This window comes from Aphelocoma coerulescens, chromosome 14 (genome assembly GCF_041296385.1).
Source record: "Aphelocoma coerulescens isolate FSJ_1873_10779 chromosome 14, UR_Acoe_1.0, whole genome shotgun sequence".
Classification (NCBI taxonomy): domain Eukaryota; kingdom Metazoa; phylum Chordata; class Aves; order Passeriformes; family Corvidae; genus Aphelocoma; species Aphelocoma coerulescens.
Window position 1 is genome coordinate 15,856,865 of NC_091028.1, and position 25,065 is coordinate 15,881,929.

At 37.9% G+C, this 25,065-nt stretch overlaps 1 protein-coding gene across 1 annotated transcript in view; it reads right to left on the minus strand.

Annotated features, from left to right (window-relative positions):
• Positions 1 to 25,065, minus strand: part of VPS35L (VPS35 endosomal protein sorting factor like) — a 46,680-nt gene that overhangs the window by 3,306 nt on the left and 18,309 nt on the right. The window contains exons 17-29 of the mRNA XM_069030389.1: positions 24,890 to 25,006; positions 24,488 to 24,541; positions 23,985 to 24,065; positions 23,070 to 23,132; positions 21,909 to 21,994; positions 20,822 to 20,902; positions 18,459 to 18,522; positions 16,395 to 16,493; positions 15,535 to 15,612; positions 14,256 to 14,370; positions 4,220 to 4,359; positions 2,431 to 2,596; positions 505 to 623 (exon numbers count right to left, since the gene is read on the minus strand). Coding sequence (XP_068886490.1) covers positions 505 to 623; positions 2,431 to 2,596; positions 4,220 to 4,359; positions 14,256 to 14,370; positions 15,535 to 15,612; positions 16,395 to 16,493; positions 18,459 to 18,522; positions 20,822 to 20,902; positions 21,909 to 21,994; positions 23,070 to 23,132; positions 23,985 to 24,065; positions 24,488 to 24,541; positions 24,890 to 25,006 — 1,263 coding nt within the window. The remainder of the gene's footprint in view (positions 1 to 504; positions 624 to 2,430; positions 2,597 to 4,219; positions 4,360 to 14,255; positions 14,371 to 15,534; positions 15,613 to 16,394; positions 16,494 to 18,458; positions 18,523 to 20,821; positions 20,903 to 21,908; positions 21,995 to 23,069; positions 23,133 to 23,984; positions 24,066 to 24,487; positions 24,542 to 24,889; positions 25,007 to 25,065) is intronic.

Below are 25,065 nucleotides of genomic sequence, written 5' to 3' on the forward strand. Positions count from 1 at the left end.
GAACAGTGAGTTCTCATTATTTCAGTAAACATTAGTCACCTGCCTTTCACATACAATCCATTAAGCTATATTTGATCCCTCAGAGCCTCTGAATTCCAATCAAGAAATCCAATAAGCTGCCTAGAGTTTTCTTTGTTTTATATTGAACAAATATACTAAAGTCAGGGTAAAGACAAAACAACTTTTTCCTCCCTCTGTATCTCTCCTGAGATCATCCTAGTGCCTGGGATCTGAAACTTTTGTAATTGTAGGTGACTTTCATTGTATCTTCCCCAGTAATAGACTAACAGTGAATTCTCACTTTGCTCATTACAGAACTGGACATCATTAGGTGTCTCCACCACAAGCCTGCTCCCTTTCTGAACAAGTAAAAATACCCAATTTCCTTTTGTTATGAGGTTCCTGAGGGTTCTGAAAAGACCAGTTCCTGGTCAAAGATGGTCTGTTTCTTCAACTCCAAATTACTTTTGGTTTTGTATTGAATTGAGCTGAGTAAGAACATACCTCCTCTTTTCCCAGGGTTTTCAGATGATCCAGGATCTGTGACACCACTGTTTCACTCAGTTTATTGATTTCAGCCAGGAACTTGGAGTCTCCACCATACAGAGCATCATTGGAATCAACTGCAGAGGTGAAATCAGGCTTAGGTCTGGCTGAAGAGCTACACATTTATTTGCTACTGAAAACATCATATACTGATAGAAGACCACATTAGGAAGTTATAAAATGACCTTCCTCCATGAAGCACAAACAGAACAATGTTTTTTAAGTGCCCACCACTTGGTTGCCTACTATGTCCTTTTGATTTTAGGAAACACTGAGAAGAATCTTTTAGCTTAAAGCCAGTCCTGTATTCCTGGATGCAGCCAGGCTCACAAATATCTGCTAGACTTAATGTAAAGCAACACATAATGTCAATTTTCACCTTTTCTACAGAGAAAAACTCCCTGCTCCCATCAATTTAGAAGAGTGTGGCCATCACCTTCAATGGCAGCAGCACTGGGCCAAACAATTTGTGTTTTATTTAGTGAAAATAACCAGATTTTCCAAAGAAACTGCATTTTAATTTTTTTTCCCTAAAATAAAACCATGATTACCTCAAAGTCATGGATAGAAATTCAAAAGTGTATTTTCAGTTTCAAATACCTTAAAGGTTTCTTTGGAGGGAGAGAGCTCTTGAAGTTTTTACAGCTTATATAATTGTGATTTTAAACATGTATTTTGCCCTAATTTATTTATGTTCTATTAAGAAGTGGGTTAAAAGAAATTTGTATGTTTAAGTGTATTCTAGGTAAATCAGAAAGTAGAAAAGATAAAAGATGAATCCCCCATTTCCAAGTAAACTTCATTTTAAGAAGCTAAGGTGCAAAGTCCATCTTGAAAAAAAACCCCATCCCCCTACTATACAGGGGAAAAATTACTAATTTATATTTCCATGCTTGTCTCCATTAAAATCTAATTAATTCAGATTTTTAGTTTTGGGATTATGCAGCTATTTTGGTCATATAAAAAATGGAGTGAAAGAAAAAGCAGCTAAACCACAGTTCCTTACAGAATTTGAACAGCAGATTTACTACAGAGCAGCAGTTCAACTGACAGCTATTTTCTGTGCTGCTAACTGCAGGAGATATTTTGTCATGGGTAGTAAATCTGACAGACTATTCACCAAAAGAACTGCAGAACATAATCCAGCCTGCCCCTCTGTGAAAGTCCTGTGCAACTGAAAGAAAAAGCCAAACCAGCTTGGCCTCTCTGACTCACTAATCTTCCAGGATGCTTTAAAAGGTTTAATTATTACTCTACCTTAATTTAATACTCTATAATCAGAAGGCAAATATTCAAATTTTAGAGCATATCAAAATAATCCAATAATTAATACAAAAAAGATGATAGTTGTGTTTTAAAATGTAAAATCTTTAAAATTTTTTAGCTATTCTGAAGATTTTTGTAAGTTACTGCTATTTCCAAAACTGAAAGCCTGCCCTCAAAGCAGCAAATACACCATTTAAATGATGAAGACTAGGCTTTACTTTCTGAAAACTGGAGTTGTTAATAAATGTGAATGAAACACCAATAGTAAGTATAAATCAAGTTGGTTTATAAACTTTAGATTAAAACAAAATTCTTCCTATGCATAATGTTCTAATCTTTATTTGAAAAGTTCACATTTATAAGCATTTGCACCAACACCACCAGAAGCAAACTAAGTAACCCACTCTGCACAGATTCACTTTAAAGAGCAGACTGTGCATCTGTTCTAAAGCCAGCTCCTGGGATTATTTTAAGTTACAATACCTGGAACTGGATAGAAAAATAATCCATTCTGTGAGACTGATTACCACTGGTCTTCATTAACTGGCTATGGTGATGAGACAATACTACAAATGTCTTGGTGGAATGCAAGGAGCCAGAACCCCCCTTAAGTATTACCTTTATCTACATGGTAGATATATGCTTCCTGAGTCATTGCAGAGAGCAGATGCAAAACATTAGTATAAATCCTGACTTTGTCATCACTGTTATCCTCCCAAGTATAATCCTGGATCACATTTAGTAATCCTCGCACAAGAAACAACACTCCTTGTTCTGGATGGTCCTACAGAAAAGAAAAAAGATAGGTCAAAACCAACACCACAACCCTGGAACAAAAATAGGATTATTTGCAGTCATTCAGTGGTGTAGAGTCACAGTATGAGCTCTACAAAAGCAAAACTACAACATAATTAAAGCTGACAGCTACTTTTCTTAAGTGTGCTTCCTGCAAATCCTTTAAAGATTTTTTTCCAGTTTCCATCTAAAATGTCCATTTGACCCATAACCAGAACATGATCCAGGCAGCTTCCACAGACAAACTTTGAAATGCTTTATTTTCTAGTCATGGGGGAGCAGTAGAAAATTAATTGTCAGCTTCTTAACAGCGAAGCCTCTAAAATTAAACACTGGGTGGGTTTTGTTATTAAAACCGTATCAGTAAGCTGTAGTGTATTACTCATGTAATTATGAGTTTCAGAAGAACACCTGCACTGGGAAGTCAGTTACAGACCATCAACAATCTTTTAACATTAAATGAAAAGAAAGACTCTGCTTTACATAAGCTGGAAGTTTTTACAAGGAGCTTTAATACTGCACTGGGCTAATTCCAGCTGGCAGTTGGTGCAGCGGCACCAAGAAATCACAGTCCACAGAGGACTTTTCCTTTTGATCTTCTGTAAATAGGGAACAAAATTAGGGAAGCTAATTTCTGAATCCTGGCGTCTCATCACAAGTTATTTTTCATTACTGAATCTGAGAGTTGTATCACTCCCTTCTTCAATCACCCGTTCATGACCCGAGTCACTCCACAGCCTTCCTTCAAAGCCTGACTTCTGCAGTCAGTGGACAGCAATGACACATCCCAGGGGCAACTTCCCCTTCCCTTCCAACAACACAGCACCTCCACATTCCTGAACGTGCACAGACCCCTTCCACTGCACTGGGGGGAATCCACAGCTCTGACAACAAGGACTGGGACACCACCATGCTGTGTGCTGCTTCACCAAACATGCAGTCAAAGGAACAAGGAAGGAGAAAACCATCAGGGAGGTTTCAGTGAGGAGGAACAACCCACTGTCTCCAAGAACAAATGAAACTTTTTTTTTCCTGTTCTTCCAGATTAATTTACAATTTCCCCTCATCTTTTAGATACAACTGAAAATACTGCAGGGAAAATTACATCTCCCTCTGAACTTGACAATTAGTTAAAACCTGGAAGAGTGTAGAATGGTAGTACTTTGTGAAATACTCATCAGAAGAGGAAGGTTATGCCAAAACACATTTTCCAATTATTGTTTTCACTCAAATGATTAGGCAACCTATAACAAAGTAACTGAAACTCATAGGAACTAGAGCTCTGTATTTTTCCCATCCTCATGTATTAGAGTTTCTTGAGTACTTAGCTAATAAACCAGTAAGTGATGTTTACACAATTAAATCCACTTATAGTGAGAGATGTTACTGAGAGTGGCAGTGCTGTACCTCCACCTCCACACAATTGTTCTGCCTCCTCATCCTGCACTGGGCTGAGTGATTTTGCAGCCAATGAGCAGATCAGTTCATTTTTTCATGGAAAACTAACCACTGCCTCTCCCACTCCAGAAGCCCAGTCTACTCTAAATTTTTAAACAGGAAAGTCAAAATAGTCTGTACTAACTTATGAGCTATTCATACACACTCAACTTACCGGAACAACTAATAATGTGGAAAAAAAATTACAAAGGAATTCGAGGAGGAAGGCATCAGAAGGTCGCATCTTTCCATCTACACTGATCATTTTTGGCACTTCAGGAACAAGGCTCACTGCAGCTTTGAAAAAAGCATCAGCTGCAAAATAAAAATAGAGTTGCTGTTACATCGCTCCAGCTGTGATGGCAGCCATGCCTGTGACCCAATGGCTGCTTTGAATTTGTTTCAAATAGATTACAGAAAATGAACGTGCTTAACTGCAAAGAAACCCAAGACTCAGCAGTGGTCTGATTCTTGAGAAATCTGTGTTAAATCAAATGATGCTGTTTCTCCAAAGGAAGTTCCCACATCACTCAAGACTTCTGAAATTATAACTCTTTTCCTTTGCATAACAAGGAGACACCATAATTTCGTATGTATTGAATATATAATAAGAAATTAGCACATTATTCAAAATTGACTTATAAAAGAAATGCTTATGCCAGGAGAATGGGGAATCCAAAGGGGGGAAAAAGGCTCATGCAATCTTGTTCACCAATTCATTCACAAAAGGCTGTTGAAGTTCTAAGGAAATACCAACAACTTCATTTTTCTAATTATTTAAAATCCCTAAAAGTAAAATATTAATATAGGACCAGAACCTGGGGTATTGCTGGTTACCTAGATAAAAGAAATCTTTCCAAGAATCACAAATAGAGGAATTAGAGAAACCATCCACCATTACGGCCTTGGCAAAATAGCTATGAGGAGGTTTTTCAAACTGTATTATGTCTCTAATCTTACAAAAATATAAATTCCAAACACTCGAACATCTATTCCTCAGTTTCTTAATATTCACAAATTAAAAGCAACAGTATTTTCCCTCTTACACTAGAAGACCTCCCATATATGCTGAGTTCACAAAAAATTTCTGACAGCAACATTGTATTGCACTTTCTTGGCAACATTTCAGAATATCCAAGCATCCACATCCCACTGAAGTTGCTGAGCCACATACTTCAAAGCATCCTTCAGAATTAATACCGTATCTTTATTTTACAGGAACACAGACCAAGGCCATGTAATCAGATTTTATCAAAGGCAAAAGCAAAATTCTTGGTGAAAGCCACGAGGTGTTACATGGCTGGGATGGAGATACCACTGACAGGCAGGCATGGGCATTTCCAGGAGTGCAGCTTGCTCTGGAAAAATTCATTTGAGACTCCAAGCAAATTTGCTAAATATAGTACCAACTGATATCTAATTTAAGCTTATGAGAAATACCAGGGAAACATGTGCTTTGGAAAAACTGTAGTTCTTCTCACTCTTATTTTTTTTTCAGCACACAAGTGCTCAAGCCCTTCTGGACTTTGTAGTGCTTAGAATGCAGACCCCTTCCATCAAACACTGTCCTTCCTTTTATTCTGCACATTTATTTTGAGGTGAAAGAATGTTTATTTCAAACAACTTATAAGTTTAGACAGCCAACCCAAAGGAAGGTATGTAATCTTTCTCTGAGCTTTATTTGAGGAAGGAAGGCAGCAGCAGATGTTCATTCTAGCACAAGTAAATGAATCGCTGTCACTTCCACAGTTGTCTCATCAGAAAAAAACCAAAAGTGCACATCCCACATCACCATACAATAAAAACATGTGGCCAGACAAACGAAAAAATGTGCCTTAGAGAATAGTCTGCATATCAAAGTACCCATGTCTGTGCTCCTGCCTTCTGAAGTTATTCTGTGACAGGAGGAGAATGACCTGTGCAGCAGTGTCCACAGTGAAAAGAGCTGCAAAGTACCTCACCCTAATTTACAGCCTGCTCTCCCAGCAATCACAACCCTGCACATTCTGCTCTAAACTTCTGCCATAGTGCAAACCCAAACCTCTCATCTTCAATCTGAAAACCTGAAGTTTGATTCAATTTACTTTTCCTGCCACCTGCCGTTGCTGTGAATGAGCAGCTTCAGAGCCACGAGCTCCCTGGTTCCTGCTGCTGCTGCCAGCAGTGCCCGGCTCCCCGCAGGCAGGCGACTGCCCACGCCACCGACCTGCCCGTGCTGCCCCAAACTGCCCGTGCTTCCATCTGCTCCTGCCCTGTCCGTGGCAGGGGCACAGCGGCTGCTCCCGGGCTGTCTCCATGTGCCTGCTGTCCCCACGGCCACAGGGCCACCCTGCAAACCCCACACGCTGTCACTGTCCCAGCACAACGGCAAGACTGAGGCTCTTGCCTCACACTTTCAATCTTTGTTCCTTGCCTTTTTCCCCCTGCTTCCCCACCCAGTGCAGCAAGGCAAGCCAAAAAGGCAATACAGCACAGAACAGTTGTATTTCATGTTGGTACATCCAAAAGAACTGGCAAAGGAGAATATGTTCGTTTTGCAGTAAGTCCTGCCAATCTGTGCTAACTATGAAATGGTTTTATCCTGGAACACTAAAAGCACATTTATCCAAGATATATGTGCTTCATAAGAAGCAAAAATAAATGCACATCAATGCAAATGTTTTTATTACAGATGCAGAAAACGACCTGTCCCTGAACATTACCATCCTGGCAGAGAGGTGTCAGAGTATGCGTCACATGCTCTGAGTTTGGAGAAAACGCTCACTAAAAAAGTTGTCCCAGACGTGCTATTTTTTCAAGTATGAAATGAGCATCAATGTTTCATTCTGAATTACATTAATTATGATGTTATGCAATGATGGTTTCTCTGCATCTTTAAAATTTTTGAAACTATTACTATAGAGATGTTTCAAAACGAAACCATGCATCGCTTTTCCTGGCTTCCAAAAGATATAAGGAACCACTTAAAAAGCACTGAAAACCACAATGTTTTGTTATAGTTCTTGATTAAAAAGGCTTCTTCTGATGAAGGATGCTGTTTTCTTATCTGCCTAAAGTACAATACTGCTTCTAAAGTGAACCACTGTACACTGGATAAGGGCAGAGCAACCTGTGCATTACAACAAATCACCATGATGAAGCTTCCCCGACTGCTGCTAATATCTTGTGCAGTGCTCCAAACGTAACATACTTCACACTTCACTAAATTCATCCTTTCACAGCACTCCTTCATTTTGGTGTACCATAATCCTATAAATCTTTCCCCCAAGCATACATGCTGACCTTCAGGCTACAAAAACTAATAGTCTTGGATATCCAAGTCAGCACTTCCAGAAAGAGCCTTCCACAGAAGAAAAAGCAAGTGAAATTGGTGTTGAATGTTTTGCTATTGACAGTATTCATGATGGCACATGTAGAGGCTTAATTATACCTACACACAACTACATGTACCTCCATATATTTCTATATATCAATCTCTATATAAAAATTCAGCTTGCATTGTATTTTCTGTATCTCTGATAGCCAATTAAACTGTACAAATTTAAGATTTCAGGCAGATAAAAATAAGGAGGAACAAAGTCAGAGATGGGAAAACAATTAAGCTCCTTAAGTCCACCTTCAAAAAGCAAAAGGGAGCGAGTTTGACATACCTACCCAAAGTATTTTTAGCCACGGGTACAATTACACCAGGCTAAGTCCACCCAAAGGACAAAACCAGGGACCATGCACATCTTCTGCATTCCACACCACTTTCCTGTCTTACAACACTGTCAAACCTAATTTAATACTCTGAAGATTTTGCTTCCACATCCAACAGATGTTGGAAATTTAATGAAGCTTGTACTCCAGTGCAAAAAATTATTGGGAGGCAAGCGTGGCAGTTTTGTTACCTTATTTTTTCTAGTAAATAAATTAATCCATTCCTGTTTTGACAACCAAGCACTGTAATCATTTGAATCTCCTTCTCCTCACATTAGTGAGGTCACTGTGAGAGTTTTGCCACATTGTTGAAATGTGGTTTTCCCTTAACTACTGCAAATTGTTCTCCATCTTAAAGTTCTCTGTACATCACTTCCAATACAGAAACAACAAAGAATTATTTGAAGGAAGAAAGCAGAAATTAGAAAATGAATTCACTGCTACTTGGTGAGCTGGAATGTACTATGCTAATTCATACTATTTAATGCTATGAAGTAGCTGCAGATAAAAAGGTAATTATGTGGATGAAGCTTGGTAGAGCCAGTTTTAGGCATGGCTTGATCAGAGACTGTTACAAGGCTTCAGTACTCAGAGACAAAGGTGTACAGAGGCGTAAGTGCAAGATTCGTACAGGGCCATCACACAGTATCAGCAAGGACACTGCACACAAGATTGTTTTATTCTCAAGGTGTAATCAGCAAATGCAACACACACCCCACCCCACTGCCTTCCCTCCCACCCAGAAAAAAAACAAACCAAAAATCAACCACCAATTTCAGCCTGCCTCTCTAAATTCCATGTAATCCCTAAAGACTGTGAGGTACCACATCAGCAGCAGTCTCTAAAGAAAGCTCCACCAGTAATACTGAAAATTTTGAAATAATAAATGCTGCAGTTAAATACTATCGTTTCTAATGTTACTATGAGGCCAAAAAAAAAAAAAAAAGTCAAATGAGCAGACATACAGAAAAACATGATACAAGGCTGGAAAGTCTATATAGTTTTTGCAGAGAGAAATCATTCCTCAGAAGTCTCTCAAGTCTTCCAAAGAACCAGCAAGACTGTGTTTAAAAGTAACTCAGTTAATAAATATTTAGATTTAAAAGAACTTTTAATATTTATCCTTATAGAAATGGCTCTTTAAACAACTAAGCTGAAAGAAGATAAGGAAAAAAGTCCCCATGAGGGACATAACTTAATAATGGATGGGGTGTATGGGGAAAGGAGAGGGAATAACAAGTTTTCACAGTGGAGCAAAATGACTACTGCATTCCTTAAGGTTGTGCAGAGATGTCCTTACGATGAGCTGGGAGGTGACAATGTTTGCAGACTGGTCTGGAACGTGACTGCAGAGCATCGCAGATGGATCTCATGATTCTGAGCAATAAAGCAGCAGATGAACTCTAATATTAGTAAGGCATGTGGGGAAAGAGACAGCCCTTGCTATAACTATAGAAAGAGAAGCTCGAAATAGGCTATTTACACTCATGAAAGATTTTGGAGTCATTATAGATGGTTTCCTGAAAAGTACATCCTAAACAGCTGTTGAAAAGGCAAGGAAATTATAAGAATCAGTAGGAGAGTAATGGAGAACTGAGGTGTCATTGTATCATTTATACTGCTGTTATGCATTTATACCTAGAATAATCTTAACCTAGTCCTAATCTTCCTATTTTCAAAAGGAAAAAGAGATTAAAAAGGTGCTAGGGCATGGAACTGTTTCCTTATTGGCAATAAGGAATAAAGGCAATACTGACAACAAATTCTTCAGGAACTTACCAACTACATCATCTCACAGACAGCAAGAAGAAAATGAATCAGGAACGACTGAATTCTGCTCCAGCAGATCAGCTGCATGCTCTAAGCCACCTCACCTAACACTTAACATAAACAAATCCCTAAACATTAGACTTCCAAGTAGCAGGTAACTGTGGAACTCGCTACCACATGAAGTTACAAAGGCCAAAAAGTAAAAATTGATTAAAAAACCTAAATTCCTGAGGACTGGTCCATCTATTTTATTAAATACCGTGGCCTGGGCAAAACACAAGCTTTGTTGAAGGATGTAGTAAATCACCTGCACCTGAAAGCCAAGAAGCATCATTCTACATTATTTTTTCCCTAGTAGATGCTACTAGACACTTTCAAAAACAGGTCATGGGCTAGACAGACTTGAAGAACTGACAAACTGATATAAAGTACTAGTCTGAAAAGCTTACAGAGACAGAGCTGTCACCTCTCACCTCATACGGAAAAGCGATTGGCTGGGACAAAGAGGGGAACAAGAAAAAGCTCAGGAAATAGGAGAAGTCTCCCACTGTGGAAGTCCCAGGTAACAGCAGAGGTCACAGTTCTGTCCAAAGGAAGCAACATTTTGTGTTTCTAGTAAGGAAAACAGTATGACATCAATCTTTTCCCAAAGCTCTTATTGCCTTCAAGGAAAGCAGTATTTTAAAAGATAACAGAGACAGCATATACCAATCTCACCAGAGAAACATGAGCCAAGAAGTCACAGTATCTGTAATTAAGAGGAAAACCTCTTCAGGTTCCTATTTCTCCAAATTCTTTACCTCAAATTCTCTCTATTTATATTCTTTGGATCTATAAAGATTTCAGGAGATTAGGAAGAAATACTAAAAACTGTTACCTAATGCTACTGAGAATATACCCTAAACCATTATTAGAATATGATTTAAAATTACTTGTTAGATATTCCATACCATACTTTCTCCAGAGTGTGACTGAAGCCTTTAGAGAACACTCATGGAAAAGTAACATTTTCTGCAGTAGAAAAGAAATTATTTTTGCAATCTACTGTGTAACTGTGCTTTAGGCACAAATGGAAAACAGAACAAATACCTAGAAGTACATTAAGCACTAAGAATTTAAATCTACATTTGCTAAGCCAAAGGTCTGCAGCAGTTGATCTGAGGGACAGGCTCTCCATTTTTATAAAGTTTAATGTTTGACAATATCCCAGTGAAATTAGTCACACAGAATCAGCTGAATTACCTTATTCACTCAGCATGTTATTTCTCAACTGAGGCAAAGATTTCACAGCCTTTAAAACAAAAATACTGCTAACACACATTACCAGAAAGTTATGTCATCTCTACCTACCTGCTGAATGCTGTGACCAAACATTAAAAACTCATGCTGTCTCTTTTTTGACAGACAAAAGTAGCATTTTCCACAGGAAGGAAATATGTGCAATTAAAATCATATCTGTATCTCAGAAGTCCAGAAGAGTGACACAATGGAGCATGCATTTAATCTCAATTTAGTCCAAGCACCCCCATGACAGAAAGCATGACCAATGAGAATTTATTATTCTCTGTTGGCAGCATGCAGAGCTCAGTGGCTCAGCTAAGAAAAATGAAAAGCTCATCTCTGTAAAATCTAGCATCTTCCTTTCAAAGGTGGGCTCTTAATAGGCTCTCCAGAGGTACAAACTATGCATCCAGGGCCAATTCACCTAAAACACTTTAAATATAATTACAAATTCATTTTATTCAAAGCAGGTTTTGGGAGCTGGAGATGAAAGAGACAACAGTCATTTTTAATACAAACTGAACATTCTCAGACACCCGTCCGTGTATTAATGCTGGAGTTTCATGAGCCTATAAATTCACAGCTCTGACCCAACTTCATTGTCTTAAAGAAAATCTATTCCAGGATAAATTACAATTTTCTAATACTGAAGTGTTTGGATGAGTTCAAACACCTGATTTGATTAACAGTGTGGCAAATCCCAGCAGGCAAGGCTGGGATAGAGGAAATGGGAACAGCAAGACAGGGGACTGATGGTCTGCTACTGCTGCCCCTTGAGACTGGGGGTGAGGCAAAACCCAACCTCTTCCAGCTATAAGCAGATTAGCTGTGGCTCTCCAATTGCTGATAGTTTATCAGTGCAATCCTCAAACTCATAAATTCATTTATTGTTATGACCTGCACATCCTCCTTTTTCAAGATAGATACATTGGCAATTTAGAGAAATCTTCCTATTGCCAACAGAAGTTGTGGAACTCAATTTTGTTATGTGTTTAAGTGAAAAGTCAACTCACTGAAACAGCTGGACTCCTCATAGGAATTTAAAATTGAGACAAATCCAAGACTTTACCTTGCTAAAAACAACAGCTGGAATCTTCAAGGAGGACGTGCATGCACACACACTCATGCATGCACCACTGCTGACTCAGCTAGTGGATCAGGCACATTACCTTTCAGCTTTATTTCTCTCCACAATTTTAAAACAATTAAGCTAATTCAAATCACCATGAAATAAAGGTTACAGACAAGGCACAATTTCCCTTCCTGGCCTAATGCTATCATTAATGGCATGCTCTTAAATCTTCATGCTGCACTGGTTTTAGTAGATCAGTGTCTAATTGGCACCAGTTAGCTCAGTTAACTGACTGGAGTGAAATTTGCTGTAATGAATTAATCAGTACTTCTTACTTATTACTCATTCAGTTGAGATTCAGATTAAACTGTGTGAAAAGTAACTTTCAAAGTCACATTATGTGACTTGAGTGCATCAACATATGGAAAGACAGTTCACAAAAAATGTCCCAAGACAGTGCCTAACTGTTTAACACATGCTAAATTACTCATGCAAGCGACACGTCTCTGAGTAGAAATTATACCCAAAATAGCTTTGCTAAGGGAGCAAAAAAAGTGCTCAACAATAAAACCTTGGTAAATGAAGTGAGTTACTGAATATCAGTTTTGCTCTTGCTTCATTTTAACAAAAGCAAAGATGAACCAAATGCTCCTCTCTCTAGTTTGTGGGTCTAAAATTCAGGACAGTGGGGTTAATAAACATGTAGTTTAGAGACTGAGTTCATAATACTTTGCATATACCTGCTACCTTAAAAGATTTCAGGATAGGGATCCTGTTAATTGTTTAGTGAGTGCACTGTATTCTTGTGTCAAGCAACAGCTGTGCACATTTGTAAACTCTCACACTGAAAAATCTGGACAATTGTTGGGGCCCAGGAGTCTCACTGAGAGAAGAACGGGATCACAAAAATAATGGAAAAGCAGTTTGTAAGCTGAAAGATATTAAATCACAGAGTGGGTCCCAACATGGTCAGGGAATAATGCTCAAAGACCAAATATTACAGAAAAACTGCTTTGGGTTTGATTCCAGTAAGAGAAGCTCTGCAGCACAGCAACAACAATGAAAACTGCCATACAGGATAAGGTAAGCTGGTCAATTAAATAAAACACCAGAGGAAGAAAAAGTGGGCCCATTTTATATAAACTCTGTTATCTACAAAGAAACTGCACAATGCTAATTGCACAACAACAGACTTTGCAGATCTTTTATTTGCACAACAAACTTGGACACAACAGTCAGCTTTACTCTAAATCCCTCTGCTTTGCTGTATGGGCAACATCAGATTCAAAACAAAGAAATACAACAGTCACTGTGCACTAAAAAGTCTTAATCAGCATCCTAAGTCAGCTTGTTTGTGCAGCTGGAACTTGCTGGTAAATGCAGAGCTTGGAAAACAAGCTTTCGTGAAGAAGCACAGAGCTAACACAAAGAATTAATAGCCACAACAAAAGATGTTGCAAAGTAATCCAATTTATTACTCTCACAGCTCCACTGAAAACGTGTAAAGGAAAAAAGCATTTACCATTGGAGAGCAGACATTTAAAGTCAAGATTAAAATTGCAAAACAAAGTAGAATGACATCACTTTAAAAAGCAAAAGAAAAATACTGCAAGCAGTTGAAAGTGTAAGAAGAATTTGGAATACATAACTGGCTTCCATTTGTAACATGAACAGGAACAAGATCATATTAAATGGTAATACAGACTTAATGCTCATTTTGGTGCCAGAATAGCTCCCATTTTTTTCCCCAAATCACTTTTTGTCAGAATCGCCTATTACTTAACACTGAACTACCAGGATAGCTGAAAATGTGCTCAGGCTCTGGTTCAATCAATAAGTCAGATCCAAAACCAAGAAAATACATTTTTCAGTCTTCATATGATCTGATATTACCCCACTGTTTCACTCTGATATAGTGGCACATTTTCTTGGCTAAGCATTTATCATGCATGTGCAAGTTTCTGCTGCCACTGACCTAACTTGGAATTCTTTTCCAGCTCATTGGTGAATTTTGTCAGTCTGTGAACTACTACACAGATGCTTGTTTCTTTTTTCAGTTATAATAAAGCATATCATCTGTGATTATAGTGCTTGCAAAATTATGCAGGAGAAGAACATTCCATGCTTTCCATAATTCTTAAGGAATTTAGGACAACCTACCTCATGGCCAGGACTATGTCAGCTACAGTCAGCTGTCTTGGCTATTGAGATCACATTGAAGAGCTGCTTTAATATGAGAAGTTTTTACTTTAAGAGTGTTTGAAACAGGGCTGCATTTTAATTGCATCATAAATATGCATATGACTTAGGATATCAACCAAGTTATTATTCACAGTTAGAAATATTTCTGAAATAAGAGAACCTTTAAGTAGACAAATTCATGCCTTACCTTGAGAAAGGCACTGGTTTGCCAGAGCTACCTGTCCAGAGTGCAGATACAGATTAAGACGTGTGAAGATACTGCTCAGAGATGGAATTGTAATGAAGCAGAAGGCAACACAAGCCTAAAGTAAAGAAAAAAAAATTTGAATAAAATTCCTATCTCAGAGTTATAGCAATTCTTACTGATTTAAATACACAATTAGGAATCAAAATCTGCAGATCAGTTTTGGGAAAGATTTTCAAGACAAAGCAAATATTATGTGAAGCCCAAAATCAGCAATTTGGAATTTCTAATGAGTATTTCAAAATAATTATAAATTTGGTTTTTTATTGTTACTATTACTAGATAAGCTCAAAACTGACTCTCTGTGACTGTAGCTCAAAGAGTTCCTCTCTCCTCAGGTAACCACCTTGCAGCTCAAGACCAAAAGCCAGCTAGAAAAGCAGATTAGTGTCCTCAGGGACAAACCATCTGCCAAGGTGGTCAGAGCAGGTGCACTGTGTGTACTGGGGAGAAGGCAGACAGAGCCCAGGGTGCTGCAGCTGCACACCCCAGGCACAGCCCAAACCCCTGGAGGGAGCAAGGAGCCCCCAGGCAGAGAGGAGCTGGCCAGTGTCAGCCCAGCCATGCTCTGCCCAGGACACCACGCACAGGTGCCATGAACTGAAGCCCACTGCACATGCAGACAGCTTCCCACGTGCAGATGGACACATCCTGGTTGCCACGTTTCAGGTTAGAAGAAGGGCACACAAGCAACTTGGCTGTCCTGTGATGGCCTGTGCATAGCTCAAAGCACATTTGACCATTCCTACACAGACTCAGAGGCACTGAAGCTGAAAGGAGCTTGCAATTCAAATCCTGACTGCAGCATATCAGCACTGATATCATGAGACAGAAGTTTGAATATATTTTTTACCCCATCTCCCATTCTCTCTGTGACCGAGTTACACAGAAATTTGGTACGTTATTTGAAATATAATTTGAAAAGCTGAGCTTTCCAGAATTCATACAAACACCTCTCTGGTGAACCTTCCTTTGGAGAGGGAGTCAATCTTGCTGCTCTTTTTCAACACAAAGCTGCTATTAGATAGTTTGGGTCTTTTTTTTCTTAAACAGCATCTTGTGGCTTTAGAGAGGAAAGATTGCTGGTAACAAGAGAAAATGGGACTACAAACAGTGTCAAAAACCACTAACATACTGGTTTTGCAAAAACTATAAACTTAGGTGGCAGCAGACAGTATTATCTGCAAAGAAAGCAGGCTCAGAGTTTATTAGTCAGACCTACCCTGACGAATGCAGCTGTCTTTCTGGAATGATTTCCTTTCATCACCCTTCTTGTTTCCATTGCTAGTTGGTTCACAGACTACACACACAAAACAAAAGCAAACCATGAAGAAGAATGCACAGCCTCAGTGGCAGGTAACAAACTGCATGTTTTACTGCATGCATTTAGAGAATAGCAAGTGTCCAAAGGCTCCTGATACAGTGTGCCCTCACTGTATATTTACTTTTTACTGGGAGAATTTTAGTGACTCTTCCTTAAAGCAAATATGACTTAATTTGTGAAAGATGACTTGCTTTATTCAAGCCTTTAGCTTATCCTTTCCTTCCCAGCTATAGTGCTGTCACCTCCTTGCTAGCATAGCAATCATGATTCCTAGCTAACACAGATTAAAAATCCATAAACCAAAATAATGAAAGGATTTAAGGGAAGATACAGTGTTGCAAAGGAGTCAGATGCAGCTAATGCTCACCTGTGACTCACTACAGAAAAGAGATTAACCTTCCTAATCACAGCAGGACTCTGCCTGGATCTGCAGCCAGACACAGTCTAATCTTTCCTAGATGGAGGATTATAGAAGAGACAACCCAAATTCTGAATGGACGAAAGTGCCATTTATTTTATTATACATGAATAAAATAGCCCATTTTCTTTGTTGCAAGGGTACCATGCATGCCTGCCAAGCAAGAACTTCAGCGTGTTTAGGAGGATAAAACCAGAGGTGAGATCAAAGTTCACTTTATAAACACCTGATTTAAATATTTCAGACTTATTTTGCCATAGACCAATAAACTGAGCAGGGAACAGGAGAACTGCAAATATATCCCCATTTATTAAGGATATGTGGATAAACTGTGGCTTACATGAATCAGCTGGACTAGAACAGGCTCCAGATTGCAAAACATTGACCTGGCTTCGACATAGAAACTCAGCTGTTGTTCAAAGTCACGGCCAAATGAAACCTGTGAAAGACAAAAGGTCCCTAGACTTTACTGCTGTAGGCCTTAAATACAGGTAAAACTGCACACAGATAAACCACAGATATTCAAAAGTCAAAATCCCTATATATTGCTAAGGAGAAAACCCACCAGTAACAACAAACAGCAGTTGGAGAATCTCTGTTCTTCTGTCTGCAATACTTGAGCTTCAGGGAAACATGAAAGTTTTACTGGTTTGCTTTTTTTGTCTATACTCCACATGACGTTCTACTTTACAGATCAAATATTTTTCAAGAAAACAAAATTTAAATCCTAGTTTTGTGAGGTGTTTTCAAAACTAGCAAACTCTTGACTCTTTATGGGAGAGACAAAGGCTTGGTTTTGATCATACTTACAAAGCAAGACAAAAAAACCCAGAAAATAGAAATAGATCTGCAAAGCTTCCTCTAATTTCTAGTTGACAAGGGGCCTCCAACAGAAAACAGGATTTTTCCTAGTTAGATAAACCAGGAAGAAAAGCAGGTTTTCCTTGAGTTTGGTTAATAAATACATGCTTATATAATATGGCAGAAGCCTGTAACCTTGCATTCTGGCAGGCAAGAAGTCACAGAACAACCTTTGTGTGAGAGCAGCCCTCTTCCAACCCTGTAGATTTAAAAAACCCGAGTGCTGTCAGCTGGAGTGTCTCAGCTGTCAATTAAAAGCAGAGCATGAGGAACAGTCTCCAGGCAGTCTACATGTATGTAATTTTTTTTTTTAATAGAAGTAGAGGTTGCATTATTTATTATTTCTCAAGTCAGATGCAAAAGAATTTTTTACAAAATTAGAATAAAATTTACATTTAATCCATACAGTGAAAGATCAAAGAAACTGCACCAGAAAACAAAGGAATGCTTCTCTCATTACAGACAACTGTCTTTGCTTTTCCTCTGTTTGTACAACTGCTGATTCTTGAGCCCTAGTCTCAAGAAAACTTCCCTAAAAATATAAATTTTTCCACAAAGAAGACTGACTGTAAGGATGACTGTTACAATTGCTTTTTCCCCCCCACATCTTAATGTGTGCTGGTTTAAATTCATAACTAGTCATTTTATTGCTATGGGATTTTTTTCCCCCTAAACCAGGACTATCAAAACACATCAAATTTTATTCAATGCAAGAAATCCTCCTAAAGGAAATTGTACTATATTATACTGCATGTAAAGCTTAATAAAGCAAAACTGTGCTAGAATATTAATTAGCAAATTATTATAGCTGAAGGAAACCAACCATCTAGAGTAAATCCATAGAACTGCAACAAAGAACAAAGAGGACAACTAGACACAGAGCCTGTCAGCTCTATGTGAAATAAAAAGCATTGAGAGTATGTAGTTGGAGAATACAAAAAGCTTGAGAAAGTCTCCCTAAAACAACCTGACATCTCAAAAACAACAGAGATCAGCAAAAGAATAAGCATGAGGGATGGGTTAAAAACTAATTTCAAGACAAAACACCTGGGGTTCTCCTGGGACTACTAATTTAATGATACAAATGATCTTACTTCTAAATTAAGATAAACAGCGATAAGAATAACAAAAAAGTTACACTTATTTTGTATTTTTGAAAGCTGGTATTGGTTCCATTTAGAGCTGGGTAGTGGAACTTCATTCACATAAACCAGCGACCTCTCTGATGCTTCAACTGCTGTTTAACTTTTAAATACGTGCTCTGTTTTACAGGAGGTTCACAAAACCAGCAGAAAATATGGTTAAATAAACAACACATGCACTTTAAACTTTCATACTGCACCCCAGCAGCTTCAGCACTGTGTGACCTTGCTTTGAACACACACTCATTTCACTAAAATGCACTGCCTGGGGTTCTCACTGGTCTTAAGCAAGTCAGAAGCTGGTCTCTGATTCAGCCACACAGGCACCTGTTCCTCATGGGGATCTCACAAAAATCCAAGCTCTAAGGTGCACCCAACTGTTGTAAGCAATTGTCACTCACCATTTTTATGAATCCATTTATCAGAGCTGCTAATGTTCTTTTCTCATCCTCAAGTGTTAGTGCACTAGAAAAAAAAATTACTTGGTAAATTTTAGAATATTGTTTATCTTATTTATCTATAAAGGTTCAAATGATACATAATATTTTATAAATTTTTCTGTATAAAACTAATTTTAATACGAATATCACCAAGTCAGCCATGAACCAAACTTAATTCCAGATGTAAAAAGAGTAAAAATTGCTGAGTGTCTTTAGATTCTATGAAAACTTAGACTTTGGCATGAGGAGAAAGAAACTACACTAATATTTTTTACTGTAGCAAACAAATGGCTTCAGTCTTGTGTTGCAACATAACTTGAGTAAGAACTAAGTCTAAAAACTAAAGAAATTATAAAGTCTATTCTTAGAAAAGAGTTATCCTATTTAAGGGGTAAAGCTTTTAAAATACACTTTAAATAGTATACAGTGTATAACATTAGTTTATTGTTTAGTTTAGGGTTTGGTTTGTTTTGTTTAGGGTTTTTTGTTTTAACTAACCTTGCCTCAGAATTTAAGAAATAATTAATTTCACCTTGCTACAGTGCTGGTTTTCTTTACGTTTTGGTAAGAACTGAACTAAACTGATATGTAAAAAGGAGTTTCTTTTCAAAACTATCACAGATACCTATTCTACACCAAGAGTCCAAAATCTGATTTGAAACAAATTTACATCACATAAAAATCCAGTCAGTCAAACCTGTTTCACTGAAAATGGATGAACAAAAAGTTAAATTACAATTAACTGATACAATTTAATCCCCTTACTATTATATGCTTGGCTCCAGCTTTGACCTTTAGTATATCAGTTACCAATTTCCAACTCAGACACCAGATGGGAAGAGAACAATAGTTTTACTGTATGAATTCAGTAAGGGAGGAAAGAAAACCTCAGCACGATCAGCTCATTAGTGCATTGCCAATCAAAAGAGTCAACTGATGGGCTCTGAAAGGCTCAGAAGGCTTGTAATGAGATCTCCAGGTCAGTAATAGGTTTCCAGTTCAGTTGTGAATCAGACCCCTACCAGCCTAAAGGCTGTTACCCTCCAACAGCTGTTACAGGGGTCAGCGAGCCCTACACAATGGGCTGGGAGTTTCCTGAACCAGGATGCAAAAACAGATGCAGGAGTTACTTAAAAATAATTGGAATTTATGATGATTTACCAAGAGATGTACAACCATCTTAGCTCAAGGAACTGCTGGTTTAAGGGATTTTAAAGGTCCCAGTAAATTATCAAATTGTTTTGGCAAAGCATCAGAGGAAGCACCAAATAGGGATTGCTATAAACTGCTTTATTTTTTTTAATAAGCTGTTTTAGGTACAATATATTGTTTTATTCAAAGGCTGAAGTGGCTTTTAGTGCAACATACAGCCAAATAAGGTACTCTAACCCAACATAAAGCACTCTTGCTGGTATAAACTGGAATTACATGCTAAATCTGACCTCTATTGACAATAAATCTTGCATTTGTTGCCTATCAAGGATGAGAAAGTTTTTTTGCAGTATCTGCCATACTAAGAGGCTCTGGGCTCAGAGTGGGAAAAGAAACTGTGCCCTTACAATTCAACTCAAACCAGAAGGAAAAAAAGAAGGTTTGTCCTCCTGACAGTTAAATTTGCAGCATTGTGATCCTGGCTCTGTTTTCAATCAGACACAGATTTTGGTGTGATTTTTACAAGTCACCTACAAATCACAATGTTTTCCACACTGCACAACTGCTATTGAAACAGTGAGGGTGCAACAGGGCACAGGGGACCCCAAACAACCTCACCTCTCAAAGTCAAGGGCAAAACAGAAGAGGAGGAATTAGGGGAAAGATATAGATGGTTCAAGAGCTTCTCAGTTCTAGCTTCCCCTGCTCAAGTTCCTAGAGATCTTTCAGGTATCCTTTTGAAGATTTCACACCCTTTTGTAATGGCTGAAAATAGTGGCCCACAAAAAGGTGTAACTCTATGGCAATCTGTGCTTTAGTAGCTACATAATCACTTGAATCTCAGAAATAGCTTAGTATTCACTATAACTCAAAGATTACATTGTTTCACTCTCAAAATATTCTGAAGATTGGATTGTGAAGTGTCTCTGCTTCACTAGAAAACTACAGAACTGCTGCTACTTCCCTTTTAAAATTCTGCCTCAGTATTCAAAATACAGCAGTAATTAAAGAGCAAATGGTACGTGCTGCCACTTCACTGCACAGCTCTTCCCTCAGCACTAATTGGATTCATGTCCTAATCCACCTTGAAACAAATAGCCTCAGAAACATGAAACCACATCAGGCAGCCCAGCTTGGCATAAATGAGAGTTCTTAGTAGAAGTTCATCTTACTTCACAGAGTCATGCATCGTCTTACAGATATGCAGGAGAGCATTGAGTATAACGGGATCCTTCGTCGACTCCTGCTGATGCCTAGAAAGTATTTTAGAAAAAGTGATTTTAGAAAAATCCTGCTCTGTCAAAACAGACAACAGTGACTAGAATAACACCCATTCAATGCATAATTCCAGTCACCAGCACTGTATGACACTGCACAAGTTTTAAGTTCATTTGTGAACCAAGGGAACACCAACAATCACATGGTTAATAGATGTACAATTCCAATAAATGCCAGTCAGGAAATATTTTCTTAATATACACAGCTGAAGTGCCAAGCCACAGACTGACTCCTTAATGGACACAGCAAGGCAGACGTGTGATACATTGAGGCAATCTAAGAACATCAAAACAAAACAATCCTGGATTTACCAAGATATAACATAATTCCTCAGCTACTTAGGGACAGACAGGAAGGATCAGTGTCATGTTTAGGTACAGAGCCACATGTGCACTGCAGCTCCACTAAGATGATTAAGGGGCCACACCATCTCTCATATGAGCAAAGCCAAGAGAGCTGGGCCTGCGTGCCCCCGGGGAGAGAAGGATTGGGAGGCTCAGCAGTGAATAGAAATACCTGAAGGGAAGGTGAAAATTAGAAAAATGTTTCAAGAAACCTGTTAATTATTTGAAAAGAAAAGGACTGCTTGACTTGCAGACCAGCTGAATATATTTTCATTTCCTAAGTTCATTTTCAACTGTAGCAGTACTCCATTCTGTGCTGTCACAGCAACTGGAATGTGAAATAAATTTCATAAACCAACAAAGCAACACAAGAAAAAAAAAAGCTCAGAGAACAACTATTCTGTTAACCCACAGCAAGTCAGCATCAATATAATTACTTCAATTTGGCTTTCTTTGTGAGCAGTCAAACAGTCCATCAATAAATAACAAAATTGACACATTTTCTTTTTTCTTTCCCATAGCCTGGAAAACCTTCACAAACTAAATAGCCAATGTACTGACTCCTCTCCTCTAGCCATCTTTCAACAAGTTTCTCAGAGCCTCCAGAGTGCATTTCACCTCACCAGTCCCCACTTACTTTATAAAAGATTCCATAATGCACTTGCAAACCTCCACTCTCACACTTTCCTTCTGGAACATATCCAGAAATGGCAAGAATTTCTCCTGAAAGTACAAATACATAAACAAGTAAAATCAGGTATGTTACTAACAACACACTAAAACAATAAATATTTTGGCTAAGTTTTATAAGCACAGTTATTTATGTAAAATTATTTTCATCCTTTTTGAAAACAGTAACTCATCTCAAAGGATGAAAAAGTGGAACAAATGGAGAGGGTCTGCTGGCTGAAAGATGTATCAATTTATTGACTGCACAGATCCAGAAGGGAACACAAAATACAGAACTGCTTGAAACTAACGTTGCACTTTATTTTTAAAAGCAATTATTTGCTTCAGACACCTTAAGATCATGACAAATTCAGACAGCTATGGAAAAAAAAGGTAAGATATTAAAAACAATTAAAACAGTCTACACATCATCAACAATTTTGCATGTATCCAGAGCAAGTTAAGAACGTCTAAGACATTTAAACTCCCTTCAAAGATAAGGGTCTAAGTTTTTAACATACTAAAATACTTTGTTTCTGTATCATCTCAAGAATATAGTGAGGGTAAGTTTTTCCAAATTATCCAAGCAATTTGTGAACAAGACTTGACTCCAAATCCACATCAGTCTTGAATTCTACACTTCAGATGGTTTCTGTACTTTGACACACACTGTGTACTGTCTTTGTTTCTATTTTTCTACCTCATATACAGTCTCTGACCTCTCTGAGTTCCACTTTGTTTCAATGCCAAATGTAAGTGCTATGAGAGAGCATGTTAAGCATGTATAACACAGAAGGAGCTATCAGCAATTACATTAACACACACACACAAATAAATGGTGTTTGTCACTTATCACATTGATTGTCACTTATGCCACAGTAAAAAAACAAACTCAGAGAATTTAACAGCCTAATGAAAAGAGCAGAGAAAATTGGAACTGAAATAATAAGTACTTAAGTAGTAAGCAGCAGAAAGCTCACAAAATATTTCTACACTTAGCTACTTGATAAAAAATCCTTCCATTCTGTGAACCTGTAAAGAATCTAAATATCCCAGTCAGGTAAATTCTCTTGCAGAAACAGTGCCAAACAGTTCTTCTTAAAAATTTATTAAACAGAATATCACTTACCACTGAAAAAAGTAGAGCAAAGTCATAGATATAGGTAATAACCTTCTGAATAATTGACTGCAGCTAAAAGGGAGAAAAAGGAGAAGTGAAAAAAAACAGGGGAATTATTGTAATATGAGTTAAATTAAGACTATCCACACCAGAGATTATTCTTCTCTAGTTATTCATAGTAAACTCTTTTGAAAGATGCTTCAAGCATTCATCAATGTAATTTCTTTCCCCAAAGCAGGACAGACTATGCTGCTCCTACACACTTTTCCAACACACCCTTCAGAACCCATATTGAACAGAGGCTGACCAGCCTGCCCAGGCTTTATCTGTTCTTCACTTCCACAGTTAGGCACATTTTTTTCAATTTAGAGTCTCTGTGTCCTCCAGCTCTCTGCACTAAAAAACTCAGCCAAATAAACAATGAAAAAAACCCCAAACCAGTTTGTTAAATCTTCTTTTGTAGGCACTTTTTCTACCCTCCAAGTAACCACAAAAACCTTCTCAACTAATCCATATCTCATTTGGAATTCAGTCTCAAGGACTGGACACAATAATTCACTGAAGCTTTAACAAAGCCAGGTAGAGACAGACTATTTTATGGTTTACTTCTGTTTAAACAGCCTACCATGATTGCTAATTCCCTTCAGCAAACACCACTGTTGATGTAGGAGTTAACTATTGCTACTTCTAAATACCTAAATCATTTGGGTTTAGCATTTCTCAGAATTAAAAGATTGATGTGCATGGAAAAAAAGGAGGAAAAAAAATCACAGCATTACAGAGTTCCAAGAGGCTTCCCAAATTACAGCTAGTGTCTAAAAATAATTATTTTGTTATAAGAGTTATCAGTAATGTTTAAGAATTAATTCCATTTAAGAAGATGAACATCAGATTTTTACAGATTTGGCAAAATAAGTTCTTTACCTGTGGGTAAGCATCTTCAAATGCTCGATCAGGAGTCATGTGTTTGATAACATCAGCCAGAACTGTATTGACCTCTCGCTTCTGTGTAGCAAAAAACAAGGTTACAAAATACAGGAATGAAACTGGCAAACAAATCAAGTCACTAAACACCACTTGAGTAGGATAATTCACTTCCATTTGCCAAAGCATCAGCTTTTTACAGAGCTCTCATTAAGCCAAGAACTTTAGCCATAGCTCCAGTAAATCCTTCCTTAAACTGGTCCATCTGCCATTAAAACAAAAGGATAAGAATCATTCAGTGCTGTGAGGTGGTAAAGCTTCAAAACTGCATCGTTTGTCCTCATTCATCTTTCATGAAAGGAAACGCAATTTTTCATTCCTACACACTTATACTGAATAGTTAAAGCCTTTCCATCTTTAATACCAAACTGCTTTAATACCAAACTACAGCCACTTAGTCTGTATCAGAAAAATTCAAAGGAAACAAAGTAATTTTCACCTACCGTAAAATGTCTGCAGGTATACTCCACCCACACTTCAGCACAGTTGATATAATCCTAGAAATACATGTGTCTTATGATTACCAATATTTGCAGGAGACTGTGAAAAATACACTTGCAAAAATTACATTTAAAAGAAGTAACTCCTGAGCATGCATGCAGCCCTAAAGATCTAGAACTCAAAAGCTACATTTGTGTAATAATGTTATGTAAAATTAAGTTATGCTTCAGCAGAGCTAAGAAAAGCAGGGATGATCTAAACATATGACCAGCCATAACATTTTTTTTGCAGCTGTGTGAATTTAGAAAAGGTAATGCCATGCTAAGCACATGCTTACTGAACAACTGGCTACACCTTTGCTCTAAACACAGAATCAGTAGTAAACAGAATGGACAGTAACTCACCTGTGGGTTCTTCAGCTTTGTAATCACCTTCCAGGCTTCATTTAATATTTGAAGGCGATCATTTTCAGGAGGATCAGCCAATGCCAAGTTTAAGCCCAGGGAGCGAAAGAGGAGATGCTGAAAGTTAATGAGAAATTTTAAATTAAAAGCAGATAATGCATGTCCATCTGAGACTG